Consider the following 13,065-nt stretch of genomic DNA (forward strand, 5'->3'; position numbering starts at 1 on the left):
AGGTTTTTAAGAATTTAATAATTTCTTTCTTATATCCTTTAAGAATAAATATACTCTTTACTTATTAAGCCTTATATTTAATTACCTTAATAACCTATAGAGGTATTATTAATAAGTTAAGTTTTTTATATTTTATGAATTCTTATATTAATATTACCTTTTTATTATATATAATCTTAAGAAATATATTAAATTCTTTTTAAGTAAAGATATTATTTACTTAATTAATTAATCCTTAGAGTTATTCCTTATAGATTTAAGTCCCTTACTTAATTTTTAAGAATTTTAATATAATTTAATTATAATATTTTAAATCTTTTTATAGCTTTTCTTTTATTTTTTTTTTATTTCTTTATTTTTTACTTAAGGTTACCTTTTAAGGTAAATTTATTTAATAAGATATTATTTTATAAATAGATCTTAATTCTTTTTTTTTATAAAAGGTATTAATTAATATTTTTTTTAATTTATTACTATTAAGTAAGTCCTTATTTTTTTATATTTTATATTTCTTTTTTACTTATTTTTTAATTAATTAATTTATATTTTCTAGGGCTATATAATATTACTTAATTATCTTTATTTTAATAATACTTATTACTTTTTCTCTTAATTCTTAACTTAATTATTATAATAATATTAAGATATTATTTAGTTTTAAATTATTCTTTTAATTAACCTTAGGTTTAAAAAAAAAATTAATATTTATTTTAATAATATATTATTATTTATATTATAAGTTAAGGCCTCTTATTTAATAGACTTAGTTATTAAAATAATAATATAAGTATTACTTAATTAGTATTAAAAAATATAAAATTATTTCTTATTAAATAATTCAATAATACTCTTATTAAGTAAATAAATAATATATTTAAAATAAAAAGAATTAAAATTCCCTTAGAAAGTATTATATATATCTTTTATTAGATTTATATATTACTAAGGTATAATTAAATAATAATTTAACTTAATATAATAATTTAGTCTTAAGAGAAAAATATAATTAAGGTATAAACTAAGGTAATCTTAAGGCTATAAGCTTTTATAAGTTCTTATAAGATAATATTTCCCTTAGAATTTATATTTATTATAGCCTTAATAACCTTACCTTCTAGGTTATTAAGTTATATAAAAATATAAAATAGCTCTTAGGACTAAGTAATTACTTTCTCTTAGTTCTTAATTATTAATTTAATATTATTAATCTTTTAATTAATTAATTCTCTTTTTTTATAATAGATATAGCCTTTTTTATAGCTTTAGCCTTATTTTAATAAACTTTTATAATTTTTATTTCTTTATTTAAAGTATTTATATTAATTATAATAATATAATTACTAAGCTAAAAGTTTTTTATATTATTATTAATTTAATTAATTATAATTTTTTTATTAATAAGAATTATATTTATATTAGCTCTTTTATTAATTATTACTTAATAAGCCTCCTCTTAGTCTTATTTATTAACTTAGATTATATTAATACTATAAGGCTTTTAATTAAATACTTCTTATTTTTTTCTAATAATATATAATATAGGTTTAATATAAGTAATTTATTTTATATTATTAATAATATCTTAATAATCTTTTATTATTTCTTTACTTAGCTAAGGTAATAATATAAATAACTTATTAATTAAAATTAAAATCTTTTTTATTTAATATTTATCTTTTAACTCTTAAATAATTAAAACTTATTTTTCTTTTAATATCTAAAACCTCTAGCTTTTTTCTTTATTAATAATAAATTTTTAAGGTACTTTTATTTAATTAAATAATATAAAGTCTTTATTAATTAAGATTATATTAATAAAGGTCCTAAATAATAAGTTTTAATTATTTAAAATATTTTAATTTTTTTATATAATTTCTTTAAATAAATAATTAAATCTTTTTAGGGATTTATATTTTAATTAATAAAGATTTAAGGTTTTAAGGTTTTTTTAAATAAAATTATTAATAATATTATTCTTAGGCTAAATTAATATAAGCCTAAGCCTAGCTTTATTATATTACTTAAATTACTTAGTTAATAAATATAAATCTAATTATAAGAAATATATTAATTAATTATATATAAGTTTTTAAACTTTAAATCTTTTAAATTAATATATAAGATTTAATAATAATATTATATTATCTTTTTTAAGTAAGGCTACTTTACCTTAAGGGTTATAACTTATAATATTATTACTTTTATTATAAGCTAAATTAATATAAATATTAAGGAAGTAATTTCTTTTTATATAATATTAATATACTAAGTAATTCTAATAATTACCTCGCCTAGACTTATAGGTTATATTTATATAGAAATTCTTATAGTCTCTAAGTTAATTAAATAATATAATATTTATTTTAAAGGGTTAAGTTATCCATATAGCTATTTATTTATTATTTTCCCTCTAGATAATTTATATAAATTATAATTAGATCTCTTACCTCTTTACTAAATTAATTAAGAGCTAAGTAAGCTATAAAGTAAAGTTATTAATCCTTAAATTAGCTATTTTATTAAGCTCTTTCGTAAGGATCTTAGAGGTCTTAGTAGTTTTTATAAAGGGATTAAAGCTTCTTAGGGGGGTTAAGGCCTAAGTAACCTTATAATACCTTCTTTAATACTTTTATTATACTTTTTATAAATACCCTTAATAATTTCCTTAGGTAATATTTTATAAATAACTTAGAATTAGCTTTAAGAATCTCTTTAATTTTTATTAATTTATTTAAAAAGGTATTAATACTTATTTAATTACTTAATAATAATATAAAAATTAGCCTTTAGCTATACTTTATTAAGTATTTTAAGTTTCTTTTTAGTTATTTTTAATTAATTAAAATCCTTATTTATAAAAGACTCCTTTAATTTCTTTTAGGCTTTTTTTTAATTAAATCCTTTTATAGCTTATTAAACCTCTCTTTTAGCCTTAGGATTAATATATAACTTAAAAAATCTTATTTTTCTTTCTTTAAAAATATTTATAAGCTTTACTTATTAATTAAAATTTTATAAATACTTAGTTATATCTTTTCTTTTAAAGAGAGAAAAAAAATAAAGTAAAATAATAAATAAGGGACTAATTAATCCTTTAGCTAAGACCTTCTAGAATAAGTTAATAAGGGCTATATTAGCTATAATCTTATTATTACTCTTAGCCTCTATGCCTTAACTAGTTTTATTTTTTAATATTAGGTTAAGTCTTTTATTATTTTAAGCTATTATTATAATATTTATAGTATTTATTATTTAATTAATTAATTCTAAGTAATTAAGGTCTCTATTATTTATACTTATACCTTAAGGAATATAAAAGAGACTTATTATAAGAGTTACCTTAAATATTATAAGAATTAAAATAAGGGTAATAAGGGTCACGCTTTTTATAACTATTTAAATAAATATTCTAATAACTAAAATCTTTTATTATTACTTTATTAAATCTCTTTTTAATAACTTAAATAAGGCTAAACCCTTAGTCTTATTAAGAAAAGGTATTTTCTATAAAAGCTATAAGTTAATAATATTTCTTTTTTTTATATTTATAATTAATAAATTCTTTTTTTTCTTAGTATTTACCTTTTATAAGATATAAAAAGGGTTTATTTTAATCTTAAAGCTTAAGGAAGAATTTAATTAAATAGTTTTATATACTTAGGGGTTAAGAGAGAGCGAAATTTATCTATAATTAATTTCCTTTATAGGTAGGTAGCTTTTAAGGTCTCTTTAATTACTTACTTTTTTTTTCTTATAGTAATACTTAATATTTTCGCATTATTTAGCCTAATAATATTAATTATATTTATAGTTTATTAATTCATAATATAAAAATATACTTTTTTATTTAATTAAATAAATCTATCTTTAATAATATATTTTAATTATTATTAAAGTAAGAGTATTAAATATCTTATATAAAGGTATTAAATTTATTAAAGAAATAAAATATACTAATTATAACCTAATTTAAATATTTTATAACTCTTCTTAGGGATTTTTAAAGAGAGATCTTATATACTTCTTAATAAGGTAAATATAATATAAAATAATAAGAGCAAATAATTAATTAATAGTAATAAAAATCTAGCTAGAGAAAAAGCCTAAAAGCTATTCTTTTCTTATTAATTATTATAAAGATAATAATAATAGTTAAAGGTATCTTAGCCTTTAACCTTTTTTTATATATAGGAAATTACTTAATAGCCTAAAACGGCTTAGTACCTCTTTCCCCTAACTTAATATATTAGACTTTATGCTAAGAGCTTAAATTAAATAATAAGATAATATAAGACTCTTATACTTAATTATATTTTATTCTTATAAGCTATATAAAATAAAACTTTTTACCTTATTTATAATAAGGAATTCCTTATAATTATTAATGCCTTTAAAGAATTCTAATATTACCTCCTTAAAAGTATTTATTAAATTAAGGTATATATAAATTATAAGAATATTACTTATTTTATAAAAATATAAAAACTTAGTAGATAATAATTATAATATATTAAATATCTCTTAGAATTTAATTATATTATTATTTATATTAAAGGGATAAAAAATAGCTAAGTTAATATTATTAATTAATAAGTTAACTTAGATATTAAAAAAATTAAAGCTAAAAAATAATTATTATATTTTATATTAGAAGGATACTTAGGATAAAAATTTATTAAGTAAATATAAAAACTAATAACATACTTAATAAGCGAGTGTGACAAATAAGCGAGCGTAACAGCATACTATATACCTAGAATTAACTTACCTTAGATAACTTAACTTTCTCTATAAAATAATAAAAAACTTATAAAAAGTATTTTTATAAAGCTAAACTTATAAATAATCTAAAATTAATTTTTACATATTTTTAAAAAATCCCTTTATAAAGAAATAGCTAAGTATATAGTATGAATATACTATTTTCTATACTACCTTATAAGGAATTTAATTAGATTTTTTTAAAAATCAATATAAGATAATATATTATATAATAGGTATAATAGTAAATTTATGCCTATTTTAAGCTATATTTTAAATTTTAAACGTTTTTTTAATTTCCTCTTTTAAGGTAGAAATACCTCTATCCCACTCGCTTATCTATCACACTCGCTTATTAAGTACGTTACCCTTATTAAAATATCTTATACTTATTAGAAAATATAAAAGATTAATTATAGATTTTATTAATTATACATAAGGATATTAATAATAAAGCGATAAAGTTTAAACCTATAAAAAAAGGATTTTTATCCTTAATAAAATACTTTAAATTATCTTTAATTACTATTATTAATAAGTTATATAGCATAATAACCTAAAAGAGATAACCTAAGCTATAAAATAATATTATAATAATTATAACCTTAGGGATAAAATATAAAGAAAAATATATTAATATAAAGAATACTATAAAAAGGTCTAATTATTAATATAAAAACTATTAATCTATAAATGAGATAGAGTTATAAGAATACCTTATTAAATTAATATAATAATTTATATAATAAAATAAGGTAATTTATTCTTAAAATAAATTTAATAATATAATAAATAATTATTAAATAATAAAAAGATTAATAAATAATAAGTCTTAAATAAATTATATTATAAATTTATATATAAAATATATAATTACTTATTATATAGATATTAAGGAATTAATAAAACCTTAAAGTAAATTAAGATAATATTTATTTTTCTTAATATAAAGAAAATTATTTTAATAATTATTAATTAATATAACCTCTATATAAAAACTAAGGTATAATATTATAAACTTTATAGAAAATTATAATTACTCTTAGTTATATAATAACTATAGTATTTAATTATTATAGATTTTATTATAAAATTACCCTTATTAAAAAAATTAATTATTAGAAACTTTTATAATAATATTCTTATTATTATAAATAGATTTATAAAATTTTCTTATTTTATATCTTATAGAGAATTAATAATAATAAAAGAATTTATTTACCTTTTTTATTTTTATATTACTAAGACATATAATATATTACTTAAAATTATTATAGATTAAAGACTATTATTTACCTTAAAATTTTAATAGAGCCTTATAGGATACTTAGGAATTAATTATAAACTCTTTAAAATATATTATAAAGAGATAAATAGCTAGATTAAATATATAAATTAAATATTAAAATAATACCTTTAATATTATATCAACTATAAATAAATTAATTAGGTTAAAAAGCTATTAACTATATAGTTAGCTTATAATATAGCTATAAATAAAAGTATAAAGATTATATTAGCCTATACTAACTTTAGATTTATATTAGATATATATTAATAAATATAAGATATTATTATTAACCCTAAAGTAATCCTTATTAATAATTAATTAAAAAACCTATATAAAGAAATATAAATAAAACTTAAATTTATTAGAAATAAAATAATAAAATATATTAATAAGAAAAGAATTAAGGGATTAATCTTCTTAGAGGGAGATATAATTTTATTTATAATAAAAAATATAAAAATAAAATAATAAAATAAAAAACTTAATTATAAATATATTAAACCCTATAAAATTAAGTAAAAGATCTTAAAATATAATTATAAATTAGATTTACCCCCTAAGGTTAAGCTTTATATAATCTTTTATATTTTATTACTTAAATTAGCTAATATTATAATTATTAAAACTAGTAATAAATTAAAAGCTAAAATTAATAGACCTAAAGAATATATTATAAAAAATATCTTTAATATAGATAAAAATAATAATAAAATAATATATTTTATTAAATAGAAAAATTACTTAGACATAAAGAATATATAAGAATTTTTAAAATATCTTACTAATATATAATACCTTCTAAAGAATTTCTATTAGTAATAATAAGATTTAACTTATCTAAACCTAAGATAGATTAATTAATAATACTAAATATATTATTTATTTATAAGTCGCCTATTACCTATTATTTAATAATAAGCGCCTTTTCCTAAGAATAAACCCTATCCTCTTTATCTAACTTATATATCCTATAGGAGAAAAATTAAAAACCTTACTTATAAAGTAAATAATATTACTTCCTTAAATAAGCTAAATAAACTAAGGTTTCTTATAATTTATCTTTAGCCTTCTTAATATCTATATTTACCTTATGCTAGGCATTAAGGTTTTTAAAAACTAAGACCTTAGAAATTAGCTAAAAAAGAACTTAAATAATAAAAAATATAACCTATAAAAAGATAATATATTAATATTATTATAAGATTAACCGCGATAAATATATTCTTAGTAATAAATAAAACCCACTATTATCTAATAGACCTTTTTAGCTTAAAAGCATAATAAGTAAGGCATAGCATTAAATCCCTTAGTATTAAAATAAGAAATTAAAAGGAAGCGCTATATAGATTTCTTAGATTTAGGAATATAACCTAATATCTTATTAATAGAGAATTTTTAAGAAATTAAGTTAGTTATTTATTAATAACGGGCTATAAATATAGCCTTAAAGATAAAATTAATAGAAAGGGAACCTTATATTATAGCCTTAAGAAAGGTTAATAGTATATAATATAAGTAAGCCCTAACCTAATTAATTAAAAAGGGATTACTAGGCTTATATTATAATCTAAATAATCTAGATTAATAGGATTACTAGGTAATCCTCGCAATTTAGCTTAACTCTAAGTATATAAAATATATTTATTATACTCTCTTATATAGTAGTTACCTTAGCTATTAATATAACTTAGTTATACTTAATACCCTTAAGTATATTACTAGATATAACTTATACCTCGTTTAAGGATAATATAATATTCTCCTTTACTAATATAAACCTAGCATAACCGGTTTATCCCTTAGGAATACCCACGATCGTCATACTTCTCGCATTATAGAATTAACCTTATATAATTATTTTCTATTTTTAAATATTATAGTCCCGGTTTTAGCTATATTAACCTAGCCTATAAAAGGGGAAACTAAGGGGAAACTTATAGAAATCGCCAGAGTTTTAAGATACTAATATAAATTCTACTTAGTATCTAATAATGCGAGCCTACTAGAGGCCTCTTAGCTTATAGTGCCTCGGTTCTCAGACTAACACCTCTATCACACCCCTAACAGACGCCACGGCTGTCTGTTCTTATCATAAGTAATCAGACCTCCAGCAAGACAGATAGCCTTGAGGGTTGAAACATACTTCTTATTGGGAATTGGATGTTTCTCGTGTGTAATAACGGCTCGGTATCTCTCATCCCCCCGCTTGGGACAACCCTCTCGGAGTAGAATCGGACACACTACCTGCAAGACCAACGCAAACAGCGACTGCGGTTTGTGATTACATTGCAGCGGCTGAAGGGATCACAGTGAATACTTTCAAGATCATGCAGCCAAGGAGCCTCTTCGGTAAGGAGCTGAATCAATGATGGTGGTGGGAGACAACCAACAACCTCCCGCGCAGCGTAACCTTTGCCGGATGTCATCATTTGACCACCTTCAAACCTCCCTCTGCAGGACGACAGTTTGGACTTTGCGGTTACCGCCTGAAGTTTGGTGTGTACGCCACAACTCGGCACGATACCTCAAGGACATCAATCTCGCTGGTCACCTCTGAAGGATAGCAAGGAATGGCAGACCCTAACAACTAAGAAAGAAGTGATCATCTGCCATCTCCCCTGAAGCTATAGAGGATCCAGGGAAAGGTGCACTAAAGTAAGTCTAAGTGAAATGTACCGCTTGGTACCTAGCAAGGATTAAGCGATGTGGCAATGATTTCTCTGGCAAAGTCTGCTGAAAGCTTCATCCGCAGGGCCAAAGCACCGTTGCTGCCCAACACCTGCAGCCGAAAGCCAGGTGTCCACTTTATCGTCCTATCTTGCTGTGCCATGTGCCACCTTGGCAGCATCGGCATGTGGCTCATCAGGTCTGAACGTGGTAAAAGATTTCCGGGATTTGTAATCTTTCCGTAAAGAGAGGTGACTCGATGCGTCATGGAGCCATTGCCGTGTTGTGCGACCTCAATATATGATATGATAATCCCTCTGACTGTCTCGTCTGCCTTTTTTGGTAGATCAAGCGACTAATCGAAGCCTTCAAACGTTGTTTTCGATTTGTTCTCAATTAGGTCGACAATGGAAACTTCGCAGCCCATATCTTCGGCAGACTATTGCCAGGATTGTTCCTCGCTCATTGCCACGATGCTCAAAGGAGGAGGTCTTTTTAGGCCAACCTCGCTGATCTCTGAAACGGCAAAAGAGCGGAGTTTGTGGCCCATTTCTCCGGATTGCAAACTTTACGAAATGATATCCTCAACGAGATAGTACGCTCTCCTTTGATATTCTGACCAATGACTTCTGGACAGGTTATTAAGATCAAGTAGGTCCATCGTCCTGTCCGAGCCATCCTTAACAGAGAGACTTCCGCCCGGTAGGGTTATTGTCGAGTCGAATAACGGATTCCAGTCCAAATAGCGTGTGATTGCTGCCTTGGATGTCACATCCGGACTCGGTCCTAGCTACACTCTCTCGATTTAGTCAGAAAATGGCGAAGTTTGGATCCCTGCGAATTGTGATTCCGAAGCACAAGCCATAATCGGTTCTCATCCAATTTCCCTACCCCTTTCTTCTACCCCGCCGCTGGGTGCAGACTATGGCGAAAAACACTTTGATTTGATCAGGTCTTGGTTTAATACATGCCGCGATCATCATGAGTCATGCCAGGCGACTGGTGCGGAAGTGGCAAATGAAAACTGCGAAACTATGTTGCCGACACGCTTGCTTCACATTGATCGCATCGCAGAAGGCGTTGTGACTCCAGTCATTTCGAAGGGTACTCGAGGAAACTACTGTGCCCTGAGTTACTGCTGGGGAACGAGTCAACACAAAACTACCGCCCAAACCAGAATCGCCGATCATCAAAATGGAATTGAGATCGAAGAACTTCCACAAGTTTTCAAGGACGCGATCCGGATAACTCACGAGATCGGGCTACGCTATCTCTGGGTGGATTCTCTTTGTATCATCCAGGATGATGCAGAGGACTGGGAAGTTGAAGCCGGCCGTATGTCTGAGGTGGTTTAGAGATTTCTGGCTCGAGTACACACGGCAAGCGGACAACTCACCCATTCAACTGGCCCTAGCAGGAGATGTGATGCATTTTGAAGGATATTCGGCAACTTGCCAAGTTCTTGAATGTCTTCCACAGGGCGAGACTCAACTAGACGACTACGAGACCGCTGTATTAGACACAGTGCAATGGCGAGCAAAAGAGCTGCACTCGATGATTTTGCTTGAAAGCGATATAACAGAGGTGGTCGGGTTTGCTGCACCGGATGCAGACAGCTTGGATAAAGTTACCGTTATTTTCATTGCGGAATGCAATCGGGATTACATCCAGAAGCGAAGGTAACACCAGTAAGGGCCTCTTTGTGGCATGTATTCCCAGCTTAATTATTTTACTTACAACATCTAGGTTTAGCAGCGAGAGAAACCCCCACTTTCCCGATCTTTCAAGTCCCCCAAGTCGCGCTGTACGTATCTATCAAAGCTTAAGCAATTATTTAATCATTGGCTAAGTTAACTTGAAGCTTTACCTCGGTCTGCTTCTAAGATCTTCTTCCAGTCATGAAGGCAAATTTCAACGCGTGGGAATGTGTTTCATTTGGCGTGATCCTCAAGAGATTGCGCAACAAAATGTAATTGAAATTATATAAGGAGATATCCCCTATAAACTTCTTGGGGGGCCTGGAGCTGGGAATTTCGGGGCACAGGGAGCTTGAGGATCATAGTTATTGATTAATATTCATTTTTATCATCCCCGGAAAGGTCTACTCGTGAAAGATTTCCTCTCCACCTCAAGGTAAACACTGTAACAGCCATGATAATGGAAAGAGAAAAGAAAAGGATAGATGACCCCTAGGACTTGGCCGATGGTCTTTCTCAGAATAATGGCAACCTATCTTGGCCACGTGCTCACCGTAGCCATCGTCACGTCACATACCTAGTCGCCAGGCTTGGCCGACAAGGTCATGAAACATGTACAGTGTAAATGCTGTTTATGGACATGAGCCATTCCCACATCAGAGCCACAGTCCTTACATGACTACTTGGGCAATATCTTTAGTTCAAAAAGCGAATCTAGTGAGACGTGGTCGTTTCCCCCTTGGCCGTCTTCTTCAGCCTCCCACAGAAAGCTCCCCATGAGAGAGGTATGCAGTCAAAGATGAGATCATGAGATAAACACTTGAGCGAAAGTATCCTTAACAGCCACGAACGAAGTCTAGGAAACAGGTTCAAGCGGATCCATCCACTCCTCCCAATGGTTTGAACCTTTCCATGGGTGAAAACGAGGTTGATGTCCATCATCCCGCAGCATCGCCTCTATATCACAGCATCTGAAGATGTGCACCTTTGTAAGCCTTTTATGTGACATCTGATTCGATTCCACATTCCCATATTCGTCCTCTTTATCGTCAACCGCAACTGGCCCACTGACGTGGACTCTGTTTCTCTCGAGGATGTTGATGGGATCATCCATGACTGTGTCTTCAGGCCCTGCTAGGTCCAGCGATGCGTTATAGGCGATTCCCTCTTCTGCCCAGATCACAGATGACGCCGCGGCGCCTTCGATCTCGCCGCACCATGGTCCTTCCCTGCCGCTCTTTATCAATAGATGCAAGGCTCTGCGGCGCCAGCGCCTATGCCTGTATTTTCGTGCCACAAAGTATAGTGGATGAATGATGCCCATTTCAGGTGTGTATGACAACAAGGTGCTTAAGTCTCCGTACCGTAAAGTCTGGTCCTGGTTTATGTTGGGAGGAAGAGCCTCAACCGATGTGACTATCTCCTCAAACTCTGGGCCAAAGCAATCGTAGGCAGTTTCCCGGGGATCAAGAACACACGAGGCATAAACCAAGGCGGCAAGGCATTGGGTGCGAAGGACGAGCAGTGATTCATCCTGATCGCAAGTATTTGACGACGGAACTTGGTTGTATTCAAGCCATTGCCTCATGTTGCTGAGCTGGCGGCCCTGTTCAATGAGCAGCTCTGGAGGGATTATTCGTCGGCTGGTGTATTTATACGCATACCCTGCGGAAATGAAGTGGTAGCAGGAGTGCAATACTCTGGAGAGAGATTTATCAGGCGGACCTGACAATAACTCGTCTGCTGTGATTGGAGGCTGAGGGGGTAGATGTGGCGCGATTCCCACAGCGTAGGTGGCAATATGCAGATCGAGCTTTCGGAACAAGGAGACATACTCCATATCGATCATGGGCGTTGCTTCTTCGCTGGAATGGGACGCCATCAGAGCTAACGCACCGTTAAGATGCACGTGTCCACTATAGAGCCGCTGCTGTATAGCCTCGATACTTGCTAGGAGAAGACAAGCGATCATGCAGGGCAAGGGTCCATGTTGCATAGTAGAAAGATCGAGCTGCGCCAATTTCAAAGCTTTGATGTATCGTTTTGTTGTCTCGAGGCCTGTAGTAGTAGAGTCACTTTTTAGGACATACTCTTTATAACAGGCACCAAAGGCTTCGACGGCGGCCTGGACAGATGGGACGGAGTGGGTCAGCTGGGGGACGATGCGGGACCAGAACTCCAGCTCGAGCGTATTCTTTGCCCTGCGGGGGCTTTGTACGAGTACGGTGCAGGCAAGCTTGGCCAAGGGGCTGGAAGGAGAGAGGAGGTCGGGTATTAAGAAGATTGGAGATGATGAAGAGGCCGACGAAAGTGTCGAGGGCGGTGATGATGACAATGGTGAAGACGTTGCGGTGGAGGGTGATGACGACTCGCTAGGTGCTCCACGTGGATAGCCTTGACAATGCCGCTTTGCAGCCAAGCATCGTCGGCAAGATGGCTTAGCTTCATCACATTTTACTCGTCGAGCTCTGGTCGTGCCAGGTCAGTCGTGCACGTGAATATTAACTCAGGGTGATCATACTTGCAAGTGAAGCAGCCGAACTTGGATTGCCTGACATTGGTCCTGGTCCGCTTTGCCTTGTCCGTTTCTGGTGACATTGTGGTCTTTGGATGGTTGGTCGTGAGTTGAAAATAAAGACCGAGAAAGCC

General features: G+C 28.9%; 2 protein-coding genes across 2 annotated transcripts; one reads left to right on the forward strand and one right to left on the reverse strand.

The window, feature by feature from the left end:
• Positions 1 to 9,753: 9,753 nt before the first annotated feature.
• On the forward strand, positions 9,754 to 10,402 carry MRS44_005636 (uncharacterized protein; the record flags this gene model as incomplete). Its single annotated transcript, XM_065621467.1, has 2 exons — positions 9,754 to 10,054; positions 10,137 to 10,402. 2 exons carry the CDS (start codon positions 9,754 to 9,756, stop codon positions 10,400 to 10,402), a joined length of 567 nt encoding a protein of 188 aa, XP_065477539.1.
• An 870-nt stretch (positions 10,403 to 11,272) lies between these two features.
• Positions 11,273 to 13,014, reverse strand: MRS44_005637 (uncharacterized protein; the record flags this gene model as incomplete). The annotated part of the gene is made up of 2 exons (XM_046272508.2): positions 11,273 to 12,884; positions 12,938 to 13,014. 2 exons carry the CDS (start codon positions 13,012 to 13,014, stop codon positions 11,273 to 11,275), a joined length of 1,689 nt encoding a protein of 562 aa, XP_046140807.2.
• Positions 13,015 to 13,065: the final 51 nt, after the last annotated feature.

Source organism: Fusarium solani (assembly GCF_023522795.1).
Source record: "Fusarium solani strain SB1 chromosome Unknown bctg00000003_1, whole genome shotgun sequence".
NCBI lineage: Eukaryota > Fungi > Ascomycota > Sordariomycetes > Hypocreales > Nectriaceae > Fusarium > Fusarium solani.